Genomic DNA, 14,400 nt, shown 5'->3' on the forward strand with positions numbered 1-14,400 from the left:
TGTGGAAATTAGAATTATGAGAAGCATTAGACCATGAACTTGCAAAGTGTTCAGCAATCTCTTTGGGGTCATAGATAGGGCCTTGTGTAGAGTCGATAAAATCGATTTTATGGTGTTGAGATGCGCCCGACAGAGCTTTTATATCCGACCGAACCTTTTTAGGACTAGAGGTAGGCTTTATGTTAGCTGTAAATTTTACAAACGATTGTCTTTTTGCATTTTTTAATTCCTTTCGAAAAGTGGCATTGGCTTTTTTGTATTGCATTAAGTTGTTGATTGTTCGGTTCTGTTTGTAGGTACCCCATAACGTTTGTTTTCTATTTCTTAACACATATAACATTTTAGACCAATATGGAAGCTTTGTGGAAAACTGTTTAGTATTAGTTTGGGGAATGGCTAAGTGTGCAGCTGAGAGTATAAAAGATTTTATAGTGGATGCTTCCGCGTTTATGTTGCTGGATATAGCTTTTTCTAGAATAAAAGAGGTTTTAAGTGCACAACACTTAGCCCAATCAGCTTTCTCAGTTAAGAATTTTGAGGAAATAGAAATTTGTTTATGTATAACAGATTTTTTTATAAAAATGGCTATTCCTTGTTTAGCTGTTTTATTGCGGGGGAGATTATAAAAGTAACCTACGTAGTTGTTGGGAGTGTAAGCTGATTTATTAGCGGGGAGGTGTGTTTCTTGTAGTGCGATAATGTGTGGTGAAAATTGATTGATAAGGAGATTAAGGTCAGCGTAGTTGTTAATAGACCTTTCAAATTCCATTGAAGAATACGCAGTCTATTTAGAACTGAGAGTATCTATTTGTGCAGAGGGAGCGGAGGGTGAGTGGGAGGTTGAGTTGTTAAGGTGAGTAATAAAGTTGGAAATGAGTGGGATCGTTGAAGTGTAGCCGAGAGTCGTCGTGGAAGGTCATCGACTGCCGTTGAGGTTGGTAATGAGTTTAATGAGTAAATGTTGTTTGTTGAGATTGGTGAATTTGTTTCTTTTGGCTTTGGTTCTATGTTATTATTTGAGTTGAGAGAGGGAGTAACTGTGTGAATTTCAAGTTGGGTTGTTGTTTTCTTGTTATTGTCATTGTCTTTGTTGGTTGAGTTGTTTAATATGTTAGATAATGAGGGAGATGAAGAAGTAAAAGTTGGCGGAGTTTGCAATTTATGTAACGGGTGATTTTTTTGAGGTTAGGATTTTCATGCATTAGTATTTGACAGATCACGTGGGATTTCAGACATGGTGTCAAAGAGAAAGATGCTCAGTATGCTTTGACATTTCATCATGAATAGACTTACTAACGAGCAACGCTTGCAAATCATTGAATTTTATTACCAAAATCAGTGTTCGGTTCGAAATGTGTTTCGCGCTTTTTTATCGACAAATTTTGTTCAGCGATGAGGCTCATTTCTGGTTGAATGGCTACGTAAATAAGCAAAATTGCCGCATTTGGGGTGAAGAGCAACCAGAAGCCGTTCAAGAACTGCCCATGCATCCCGAAAAATGCACTGTTTGGTGTGGTTTGTACGCTGGTGGAATCATTGGACCGTATTTTTTCAAAGATGCTGTTGGACGCAACGTTACGGTGAATGGCGATCGCTATCGTTCGATGCTAACAAACTTTTTGTTGCCAAAATGGAAGAACTGAACTTGGTTGACATGTGGTTTCAACAAGATGGCGCTACATGCCACACAGCTCGCGATTCTATGGCCATTTTGAGGGAAAACTTCGGACAACAATTCATCTCAAGAAATGGACCCGTAAGTTGGCCACCAAGATCATGCGATTTAACGCCTTTAGACTATTTTTTGTGGGGCTACGTCAAGTCTAAAGTCTACAGAAATAAGCCAGCAACTATTCCAGCTTTGGAAGACAACATTTCCGAAGAAATTCGGGCTATTCCGGCCGAAATGCTCGAAAAAGTTGCCCAAAATTGGACTTTCCGAATGGACCACCTAAGACGCAGCCGCGGTCAACATTTAAATGAAATTATCTTCAAAAAGTAAATGTCATGAACCAATCTAACGTTTCAAATAAAGAACCGATGAGATTTTGCAAATTTTATGCGTTTTTTTTTTTTAAAAAGTTATCAAGCTCTTAAAAAATCACCCTTTATGTTTACTGCTTCGCGATATGAGCATTTGTTGTCTGTTTGGATAGTGATTATTTTTTTTATTTCTTCAAATTTCGGGCATTCTTTACTGGAAGATGAGTGATTGCCTGAGCAATTTACGCAAAAGGAACGGGTGCATGGCGGAGGGTGGGGTGGCAAAGCACATGTGTCACATACAGCGGGCTTATTGCAACGTTTTTTGGTGTGACCAAGAACTTGGCAGTTTTTGCACCTCATGGGATTAGCATAGTAAGGTCTTACTTTTGTTTTGTACCACGAGATGTCGATTTGTTCCGGTAAGTAGTACAAGTCGAATGTAAGAAGAACTACTCCGCTCGGAGCAGATTGACCATTTACATACTTGGGGAATTTGTAGATGGACGAAATACCCTGTTCCTTCAGATTTTCAACTATTTCTACGTCAGAAACGTCATTTAAGCAAGGAGCGTAAATGGTTCCTTTGCTAGAGCTCAGATTTTTGTGTAAGTCAATTTTAACGTTGCAAATTCCTAATAGATGTTTTTTAGACGTGAACTTTTTGGCGATAATGTTGTTTTTCACAAGAAGAAGTAGGTTTCCGTCCCGTAGCTCGCTGATTTTTATTATTTCAGAGCTTATGGATTGCGAAACAGGAGTATTTGTTTAGAGGTTTATTCGTGTCTATCGCACTTACCACCAAATATTTGGGAATTAGCTCGTAGGCGCGCTGTATAAAGTAGACACCGAAAACACTGAGAGAACAACCGTATGCGTCGAGTGGCAGTCGATGACTGTCGGCGATAATTGTTTATCACGAACAAGAGGTTTTGATTGGTACAAAATATTCAAAGAGGAACGAGAATACATTGACATGGTACTATAGAACCTGGGTGACCATCGACATCAACTCATGATCAACACTTCAGTAATATAAAGGAACTAGTGACATCGTTGAAATATCGGAAGGTGAAAACAATTTTGAAAGATCATTTGCGTCTTAGAAAAGTTATCGCACAATTGGTTTCAAAATCACTCAGTTCTTTCGAAAAAACTTGGCACTTTAACGTCTATAAAACAATGCATTCCGACTACCAGGATGTCATAAAACTGACGAAGTGTTTTGGATTTATGCTTACGACCAGGAAACAGATGATCAATCGGCCAAATATCGTGGCAAAAGTGGTCCGAAGGCGAAAAAAACACGTTAGAGCCGGTCAAAAATCAAGGTTATGTTGACAGGTGTCTTCGATAACTGTAGTGTGGTGCATTCCAAATTGCTTTCCATCGGCCAAACTGTCAACAAGGAATACTATTTAAGTATTGTGCGCCGTTTGGGCGAAATTCTGTATGCAAAAGTTGAAAGGTGGAATACCGTTAAAGCTCTCTTAATCCTAAGGGAGATGTCCGCCCAATCACTTTCCACAAGACGAATCTCTAGCGATGTTAGTTGTTGATATGCAACAATATAAAGTTATAGGGGTATTCTCTTGCTCTTGCAAGATTGCAGATTGCAAAAATACTACACCAAAATATACAAGGGCACGAGAGCACCCATTGCAGAATCTAGTGATATATGAGCGACTGATCAGTCAATTTATTGTAAATGACTATTGTGCATGGCTATTGTGAATTGGCGCACCTTCTGCATACATTTTTAACAAAAAAAACTATAACAAATCTTTGTAATTTAAATAAAAATTATAAAATCTATTTAAAACTTACCTTCCTCAACAATTTAACGTCAAAATATGACTTTATGTAAAATGGCAACTACAACAGGGTTGCAAAAAATTGGTCACGCAAAAATAAAGTGACATTGCACGCAAATATACATGGGTTTTGGTCTGACATATTTTACAGCCCTTGCAAATATTTTTCTGCGTGTGTTTGTTGTTGTGCCGTTGTAAATCTGCAATTCTTGCACCGTGCACCGGGTTTTGCAAGAGCAAGAGAATACTCCTTATGTTTGTCGGGCAGATATCTCTGGGATGAGAGAGCATTATCTAAACATAAAATAATATTCCTGTTGCGAGATTTCATTTTTGTGTCAAGTAGTCGTAACCACTCTCTCATAGTTTCTGTTGTCAACCACGCCTTTTTGTTCGATTTCCAATCGACTGGTAAAGAGGGATATTTTTGCTTCTTGCTGCAGTAAACCAGTTATAAAGATCTGGGAGCCCTTAGATGTGAGGAAAATTCTTTTTTGGTTAATATTAAACCCACACTTCCATTTAGCTTTGATATCTTCTTTATTTTTGATAATTGCTCCATATTGCGTTTTTCCGATGTTAAACCTTAAGAAAATTGTAAGAATGAATTGATGGCCGACCACTACAAATTTGTAATGCACAAGTATTTCGTGCATTTAGCTGAATTTACCAAATTTGAGTAGGCAACATTGCTCAAAAATCGCCGATTTTTACTATTTTTTGACAGATGTCGCTTGAAGTCTGCCGCCTCATTTGCGTTTACAGCATCAAACGTAAGCAGATTTATATTGCTAATTAAATTATGTGCAAGTATATTATTATAACAAAAACAAGTTTTAATATTTTTAGATGGGAAGAAATAAACAACGCGCAGTTTGCTATTAATTTTTCCAATATTCTTAACTTTTTCGCACACTTTTTTCGCATTACAATTAATTATTGCTTTTAATTTCACTCTATTATCTTTGAACGTAGTTAATAATAAACTTAGTTTTTCTTTCAATTTATATTAATTTTCCAAAAATACCAAAATTTCTATTAATAATTTCTCTTATTCATTTTTATTTCACTTTTTTTTTTATATAAATAAACAAATTTCACAATCAGCTGTCTAAATGCACAAGTCTGCCGTCTGTCACCATAAAATTTTAATGCTAAGGAACGCTAATGCTCCTTAATGCGTATTATTAATCGTCTGTCAGGGCTATTACTTATCTTACGCGTGTTGCTAGCCACGACAGTGAGAAGCAAAATGTTTGATGAAGTATGGGAATATGATTTTTTCTGTGCTTGTTTTTAAATTTGTACATCGTTATGAAACACTGTATAACAATTTCGGAGAGGAAAGAGAGCAACTCACCCTCACGAACTCTAAATTACGGTTGTATGTGTTTACCGACCAATGATTTCAAAACTGGATAAAGCAAGACAAATGGTGAAGTTGAAGAGAAAGTTGTCCGCTCATGGGAGATATTTCGTAATAAAAAAAGTGTCCGTGTCCGTCCAAGAGAACATTCGTTTAAGGGAGCATGATTCCTTACTGAAAAAATTTTGGGACCAAGAAATTTGTCCGCTGAAGAGAGCTGTCGGGTAATAAGAGCTATCCGCAAGGAGATCTTTCTCTGTATTTCATTGCTCTCAATTTAGGCCATTTGTGAAAGATACAGATTTTAAAACTATTACTGTCCTGGAAATTGAAGCTTGAAAAATTTTATGTTGTTAGTCCAAAATTTCTTATAGTAAATCACACAATTATGAAGATATTTTGCTAAATATTCTGACAAACTTATAAACTGTTCCAACAGGATCTAAATTTAGATTGCAAAGTTGATGGGATCGCCATATACTGACAATTTACTATGCTAGTCCTAAAGATGACATTGTTAACTTAATAATTATAAAAGAAATGTTCATAAAAAGGGTTTTTTTTTTGAAATTAAATATATTTTTTCTATCTTTTTTTATTTTAACATATATTTATTTTTTAAATCAAATTTGTTGTTATAAATAAACATGTTACTTTGTTTCTTATTTACTGACATTTGTAATGCAAAATGGAAATCAGGATTTAAAAAGGCAACATTAACCAAGCTTTATTTAAAGTTTTTAACAACAAATATTTTTCTAGACATAAACACATATCAGTTGAAGTTAAAATTTTTCTCAATCATGTGATCATTTCATTTGCCATTGGAACTCTTAACACAGGCAAGCCATGTGCACACGCTCTCAGCACACATATTTGCTTTGCTCCTCAATTGTTGGCTACACTTAGTGTTGGACAATTTTGACTCCAGAAGCTGCTATTCCTCTTATGATAAAGGCGAGTGTGTGTTTTTACGCCTTAGGGTATGCTATTATTCGGTCTATGTGTATGCAAGCGATATGCGAAGGATTTGGTTTTTGCAATGTGACTGAAGCTGAGGACATATCTGGAAAATAGAGCGTCAATCAAGTTATTTCCTACCACAACTGCCAAAACTAAAACAAAAATCAGTCAGCATGGAGCAACGAGGAAACTGAAAAAATCAGTCTTTAAACAAACGAAATATTGCATCTGCACATAAGCTTAATTTGGTTGTGCCTTATCTATTTGGTTTGTTTGTTTCCAAAAATACGACAACCAAGCTTTTTTTTCCGCCTCATTGCCACTAGTAGCATTCAAATCGTGCAATGAAAAATATTTACGCATTTTTGCTGTATATTCGTATGCACATGTAATTCTGCATTGTACAGGGAGATTTTTTAAGAGCTTGATAACTTTTAAAAAAAAAAAACGCATAAAATTTGCAAAATCTCATCGGTTCTTTATTTGAAACGTTATATTGGTTCATGACATTTACTTTTTGAAGATAATTTCATTTAAATGTTGACCGCGGCTGCGTCTTAGGTGGTCCATTCGGAAAGTCCAATTTTGGGCAACTTTTTCGAGCATTTCGGCCGGAATAGCCCGAATTTCTTCGGAAATGTTGTCTTCCAAAGCTGGAATAGTTGCTGGCTTATTTCTGTAGACTTTAGACTTGACGTAGCCCCACAAAAAATAGTCTAAAGGCGTCAAATCGCATGATCTTGGTGGCCAACTTACGGGTCCATTTCTTTGAGATGAATTGTTTGTCCGAAGTTTTTCCCTCAAAATGGCCATAGAATCGCGAGCTGTGTGGCATGTAGCGCCATCTTGTTGAAACCACATGTCAACCAAGTTCAGTTCTTCCATTTTTTTGGCAACAAAAAGTTTGTAGCATCGAACGATAGCGATCGCCATTCACCGTAACGTTTGCGTCCAACAGCATCTTTGAAAAATACGGTCCAATGATTCCACCAGCGTACAAACCACACCAAACAGTGCATTTTTCGGGATGCATGGGCAGTTCTTGAACGGCTTCTGGTTGCTCTTCACCCCAAATGCGGCAATTTTGCTTATTTACGTAGCCATTCAACCAGAAATGAGCCTCATCGCTGAACAAAATTTGTCGATAAAAAAGCGGATTTTCACATTTCGAACCGAACACTGATTTTGGTAATAAAATTCAATGATTTGCAAGCGTTGCTCGTTAGTAAGTCTATTCATGATGAAATGTCAAAGCATACTGAGCATCTTTCTCTTTGACACCATGTCTGAAATCCCACGTGATCTGTCAAATACTAATGCATGAAAATCCTAACCTCAAAAAAATCACCCGTTATAAACAAACAAAATTTTCTTGTAAAATTTCAATCCAATTAATATGATCGGGGTGCAAATAACAGAACAGACTCGTAAGTGTAAAAAAAGTTTTAAGTTATAGCCTGAAGCCTTGACTCTGTTGCCGTTGTAGTTGAAAAAAACATTCCTAAAGTAATTTCTAGGCAAGTTGTCGAGTTGACAGTCATTGGCTGGATAAAATTTCGGGTCCGTTCCGTTTACTTAGAACTGGCTGTCGTGGGAACGGGAACTGGGAACTGTTTTGACTCTGTCAAATGAACCTTTTTATTAGATTGGGTCCGAATAAGGGAATTAAATTCTACAAGGAACTAAAAAAGAGCATTATAAAGACATCCATACCAAAATTCATCATAATTAGCAATTAACTCTTAAATATTCTTAACAATATATTTTAAGTAACTATTGTTTGTTTCCAAATCATACTAATTACCATATAAATTGTATGGATACTCTCCGACTCATGCTATTTACTGTTCAACATATAACGGTAAATTCTTTCTCATAAAATGTCAAGGTCAATTAAGTTCAGTGCCTACGTAATAGGGTGGGTCGATTCCGGAATTTTTTTGATTCGGGATTTCTAATAGTGCGGAAAAGTTGCCTTAGTACTTCCTGATTCCAATGCAACTTTTTGTTTTGAGATCGGATAGCATCTTCAACCCCAACTCCGGCCTTGAAATTTCGGAAATTCGCCTCAAATCGTGAAAATGTCTACCTAGCGCCTGAAATACGCATCTCATGGCAAAATGTATAAAACAAAAGTTATTTATCACGTCATTTGCTACCGAAATGGTATGTGTGATCATGGCCGTAGGACGAACCGTTCCCGAGATACGAGCGAAAATGCGGCGCGCCACAGCGCAAGGTGAAAATCGACTTGCGGCCACACTTCTTGACATTGATTTCGCCGAATGCTATTACTCACATTCATTCACCTACGCTAAAGGACACGTTCGGATAGGTCTCCACACGAATATTTTTTTATCGCGTTCCTTCACTCTTGTTGGTGATTTCGCCGAGTTCTATCACTTACATTCATTTCCCTGCGCCATACGACACGTTCGGACTGGTCTCCACATAAATATTTTTTCATCGAGTTCCTTCACTTATATTCTCTCAACAGAACACAGAACTCTATATAAATTAAAATTTAAATTTAGACAGAAATGTCCTGTGTTTGTCATATATCCGTACAATCTCTCTGAGTCCCAGTTACCTACTTACCAGAATGTTCTTTTGTGTTATCAGTTTGAAAGATTTCGTATAGGGCGACTCCGAGGCGACAACTATGAACCTAGGAGTAAAAAGGTTACAGAAATAGTTGCAAAAAAGGTTGAAAATACTTTCAAAAAGTCATCTATTCCGACAGTTTCACACATCAGAGTTGTACAAATGCTCACCACATACCATAAGAAATTTCTGACTCTTAAACAAATGTTTTTAAGGAACCCAATAGGTTTGAGCTCTAAAAGAGACGACTTTGTCTCTTCTGCCGGAAAATTATTTGACATCGCTGCTTATAAATGCATTTATTTTTCTTCTTGCACTTGTCCAAAGGAAAGGAAAGTTCCTATCAATGAACAACCATTTCTCTTGGACCAGAGAACCAGAAGAATTGGTCGCATTGGAAGTGTTGATCTACCTAAAACAAAAAAGATTACAAAAAAAAATGAACGTAAAGAAAAGCTTTCAAAACGTCATTCAACATCACCACTTACCAGAAAAGTATCAGCTAGAACACGTAACCATTCAGATCAGCCAGACTCTCAGACAGACGACAACAATGTAGGTGCGTCGCACATGGATTCTTCCAAAAACGATCCTGATGAATTTTCTCTTCCATCCTCTAAAACCAAACAAAACACACTGGTATTAGAACACACTGCTTTAGCTGCCCAAAGATTTGGAGTAAGTAATAGAGCAGCGGCCTTGATTGTTTTATCTGCTTTTTTGGACGTCAAAAAAGCAGATTTGATAATAGAGGATCAGGCTAGCTTTGTCACTGACAAATGCAAGATTAGTCGGGCAAAAAAAGTGTTGGAGTTAAGCTCCAAAACACCGAAAGTATTGACTCTGTATATGGGCTGTATTTTGACGGTCGCAAAGACAATACACTTACACAAGTCAGCGAAGGTGAAAAGTACTACCGCGACACTGTCAAAGAGGAACATATTTCTCTTATAGCGGAACCTGGTTGTCATTACTTTGTCATTTACTCTCCTTCCGGGTCAGCTGAGGATGAGACGCAAGCTATATGGCAACATTTACAAGACAATTCAGTTGATGTGGAACATCTAGAAATTGTCGGTGCTGATGGCTCCAACACAAACACAGGTTGGAAAGGTGGAATCTTTCGGAAACCAGAAGAAAGAGTAGGTAGGCCACTAAAGTGGGCTGTTTGTCTTCAACATTTCAAGGAACTTCCATTTCGTGCTCTTTTCGAACACATAGATGGTGTCTCAAAAAGTCCAAATACATTCTCTGGCGACATAGGTAAACTGCTTCCTGATTGTGAGAAGTTGCCTGTTGTCAAATTTGAAAGTTTTCCATCCTGCCAATTACCTTCTGAGGTTATTAATCCGACCCAACTTAGCACAGACCAAGCTTATCTCTATAAAATATCAGAAGCTGTTATTTCCGGTCAATGTTCCTCAGATTTAGCGTCGATGCATCCAGGTAACATGTGCAAATCTCGCTGGCTCACCTGTGCAAATAGAATTCTGAGATTATACATTTCTACTGACAAACCAACAAAGGAAATAAAGATTTTGGTCAAGTACATACTTACAGTTTACTCACCTTTGTGGTTCTCAATAAGATTCAACAGTTCAATCAAAGAGGGCTCGCGCCATTTCTATGCTGCAATTCAAAGATCGAGATTCATCCATTCAACAGAATGCTTTCTTTGCTCTTCCAGAAAACATTCTCCTTAGTATAATGACTGACGAACGGATAGAAGTCAGAAATTTGGCCCTTGCAGCCAGAGAAGCAGAGTCTGACACTGTAAATGGAAGGCTTAGATGTAATAAAGTGCCAAAGCGGAATTTCAAAGCTAATAATTATTACGATATGATTAACTGGAAGACTATTACCTTGACTGTTCCACCAGTTCTTTGTTCAGTTTCTAACGAAGAACTCATAAAAGGGCTGTCGGGAGACACTGCAGAGGTATGGAAATTTAGTGAATTCCCCTCTCAACCGTGGCAGTCGAGAGAACCGTCAAACTGGTGACAGAGGCATCTTCTAAAGTTATTGGCCCCCAATCTCGTGATCGTTTTATACGCTCTACACTGAAATCTAGGCAACAAGTGCCAAAGTTTAGTACAAAATCTGATTTTATCAAAAAATTTGACACAGATTCAGACTAAAACAAGCCTGACATATGGTTGGTTGGTTGGGTTGGGCTTGGGAGGAACCCGAAGAGCAGCCACCTCCACGCAGTGGGTTCTGGGTGACCAATACAGGTTAGCTTAGAGCTGCAACAATTTTCACCTTACACTGTGGCGCGCCGCCTTTTCGCTCGTATCTCGGGAACGGTTCGTCCTACGTCCATTTCGGTAGCAAATGACGTGACAAATAACTTTTGTTTTATACATTTTGCCATGAGATGCGTATTTCAGGCGCTAGGTAGACAATTTCACGATTTGAGGCGAATTTCCGAAATTTCAAGGCCGGAGTTGGGGTTGAAGATGCAATCCGATCTCAAAACAAAAAGTTGCATTGGAATCAGGAAGTACTAAGGCAACTTTTCCGCACTATTAGAAATCCCGAATCAAAAAAAGGCCGGAATCGACCCACCCTACTACGTAACCACTTGCTGCGCGTTGATATTTCATTGGGAGTCATATTTATAGTAAAAGAATGTAAAAATACCGTACTACATGTACGAGGACATATGTTCACAACGAGAATTTTCTGCTACAAGAAGAATACAAGACGAAACGCTTCATTGTTAACAGAATCGTTAGCATAAACTGCAAGCCTTCCTGGCATACACACATATAGCTCAAATGTGAGCAGTCTTTCGTTTTCTTGTCTCTCATTTTACAGATAATTTTTGCTGTACTCTGCTGCATTGTCCGTATATGCAATGTTTTCACTCGGCACAAATGTCCTTCAATGCACAAAAGCTATATACCTAAGTTCACATGTATGAGTTGACACGAGCCAGTCTGCTTTTTGCTCTAGGTGGGGAATCACTTGAGTTTGCTAGTTGAACGGACTTCCCAATATACCAGCTTATCCTGCATAAAAAACTGAAATTACTTTTATCTTCACCACTACCGGTGATTACGTTTATGTTGAACCTGTGGTCACTAAATTCTGTATATACCGTTTTTTTAATAGGAACGATATGATTTCTAATATACCATGATCTATAATTTTTTTATTGTGATCAGTAATGTCTATAATTTTATCCTGTTAATATACAAGTAAGTATATGCAAGAATAACGTTTCCAAATTATTCAATTTTTTTGTAAAAATAACAACTTTTACTCATTTTGTGGTCGTAATAATGGCCACATGTAATTTTTCTTCCATAATGTTGAAGTACCAATAACACAAAGAACCGATTGAAGTAATGAAAATTATGTTGCTGTTGAGGAAAGTTTGCTGAAGACAGCAATTTTTAGATTTCAGGGTGTATTCAGAACTTAATTATATTGATTGGATTTCAATTAAATGGAAAATATTTGAATAACTTTAAAAATATATATAAATTAAAAATGAGTGTGTTTTTTAGAAATCATATCGCTCTTATTGTTAAACCGTAAATTACACTTTTCCCAAAGCCTTTACTGTTTTTATTGCATGACTTTCTACGTGTAGCTTTATAGTTTTGGACACATTTATTACTGCTGTCTCTTTTAATATTTATTGATTGAGTTACAAATCTATGAGAATCTATGAGATATAAGTGCATTAATTTAAAACTATTTGACATTGTTCAGGTATATAGTTTTGTAGCTATTATGGGATTATAAATATATATGTTATAATAATATGATATTAATTTCGATAAGGTAAAATATAGTTGTACGTCTTTGATATTAGTCCCAGTAGATCAAATATCATATTTTTCAATAGACGCCTTAAGTTATCTGCATCTTGCAATGTATAATATTTTTTTTTACTAGAGCTTATATGCAAATAAATTATAATTAATTCCCTAAGAAATTCAGAGGTGAAAGTTTAAGCGCGAATATAAAATTTAATAAGTTCCTAGCTAGAAAAATTATTGCAGGAAACCCAGATTACATCAGGACTTAACTCATTTACTCATAGCCTTTAAAAAATTGACTGCTTTGGCTTGAAACATATTTCTAAATGGAGAAAAAGAGGTTATCATATTAGCTTGCATCAATTCATTTCATTTGAATTATATATGCATACGTAGAAACATGGACTAATTTAATAAACTTGTTTTTTCTTATATATGCTCTATTTTCATTAATTGATCAACATCCACTTTAAACTGGTGTGCTTGTGACAACTAACCTATGTATGTCATCTCAACAATCCTGTTGTCATCTTTTAATGATGCACTTTTGATTGCTTTGTCATCGACATGGTATTGTCATGACTTCACTGGCTTCAATTATCTACTTTAGAAATGAAAAAACATGAAGAGTTGCTCGAGGATATTAGAGATGACGCATCTACGAATTTATTACTTGATAAAGGTGAGTATGATGAATAAGCGACAAAATTGTATTTCAATTTAAACCATAAAGCATTATTGTCCTTCAGCTCTAGGTAATATGGTATGAGTTTTACATATATGTTAAAAAGAACATTTTATGAAAATGGAGAATGAAAATTTGGAACAGTAATCAAAGCTAGCTTAGTTCATATTGTTAGCTTAGATATTTTGGCTCTAAGTGGTTATATTACTGATGAAAGTTAGCATATTAAGATAATTTTAACATAATATTGCAGAACTGATATTTTGTCGCTAGACACTTTGAAAACTAAACTTATTCTGTATCAAGGCTCACATGATTCCATAAAATATTTCCCAGCAAAATAAAATCAGTACCTAAATTTTTCCATTTTGTCTGCAAAAAAAAAATGTGCCGGGTTGGCGTTCAATATTGAGTTACGCCAACTTTTGATATCCTGTTCTGATGTGAACCAGTGATGGCTTTCTGCATCGACCATAAAAGTGGCAAGCTGAAAGGTTGAGGTCTAGGCTATAAGGAGGGTGAGACGAAATTTCTCAAGCGCTGCTTTTTAAATCGCTTTTAACCGGAGTAGTACGAGTAACATGGGCCGTTTGTTGTTATGGTGGAAAATTACTGCATCGTGCAAACGGCCGCTTCATATTATTGAGTCGTTAATGGTTTTACCAGTTTTATAAGCTCATAGTACAGCACGATCTCTTCTGGCAACAAATATGACAATTTTTAAAGCAAATCAACATTTTCAGTTTAATAAACCTGAAAAATTGATAATACCGTATACCCACCTGATACCATAGCATAAAAAGCATTACTTTGGCGTGGTCGGTGGTTTTTCCATTCAGTTGTACGACAAATCGGCAATCGTTGAAAATATATATTATCGAAATTCTACCAAAATGGCAATTTAGACATACCGAAAATAGAGAGAGAACAGCAACAATACAAAATTTCAAAGAAAAAAAGATAAAATAGTGTTTATTAACTTTTACACGCCCTCTGAAAAGTAGCCTATTAAAAGAATGACACACACATATGCAAACATACATACGTCAAATACCTACAAAACCAATAAATCATTTGTATACAAGATTAAGGCTAATCACCTGAAATATGCTCTTTTTGATAAATAAATATTTTTACGACCTAACACACCCACAAGTAAACTTCGGTACATACAATATTATACAACTGACTATGCACTCACTGTATAAGCAG

The 14,400-nt window shown here is 36.3% G+C and overlaps 1 protein-coding gene across 3 annotated transcripts in view; it reads left to right on the top strand.

Moving 5' to 3' along the window:
• Positions 1-14,400, top strand: part of LOC125780341 (opioid-binding protein/cell adhesion molecule homolog) — a 120,077-nt gene that overhangs the window by 56,654 nt on the left and 49,023 nt on the right. For all 3 annotated transcript variants that reach the window (XM_049462554.1, XM_049462551.1, XM_049462552.1), the window contains exon 3: positions 13,114-13,185. In XM_049462554.1, the coding sequence (XP_049318511.1) occupies positions 13,114-13,185 (72 nt within the window). The remainder of the gene's footprint in view (positions 1-13,113; positions 13,186-14,400) is intronic.

The sequence above is a fragment of the Bactrocera dorsalis genome, chromosome 1 (genome assembly GCF_023373825.1).
Source record: "Bactrocera dorsalis isolate Fly_Bdor chromosome 1, ASM2337382v1, whole genome shotgun sequence".
NCBI classification, from domain to species: Eukaryota; Metazoa; Arthropoda; class Insecta; order Diptera; family Tephritidae; genus Bactrocera; species Bactrocera dorsalis.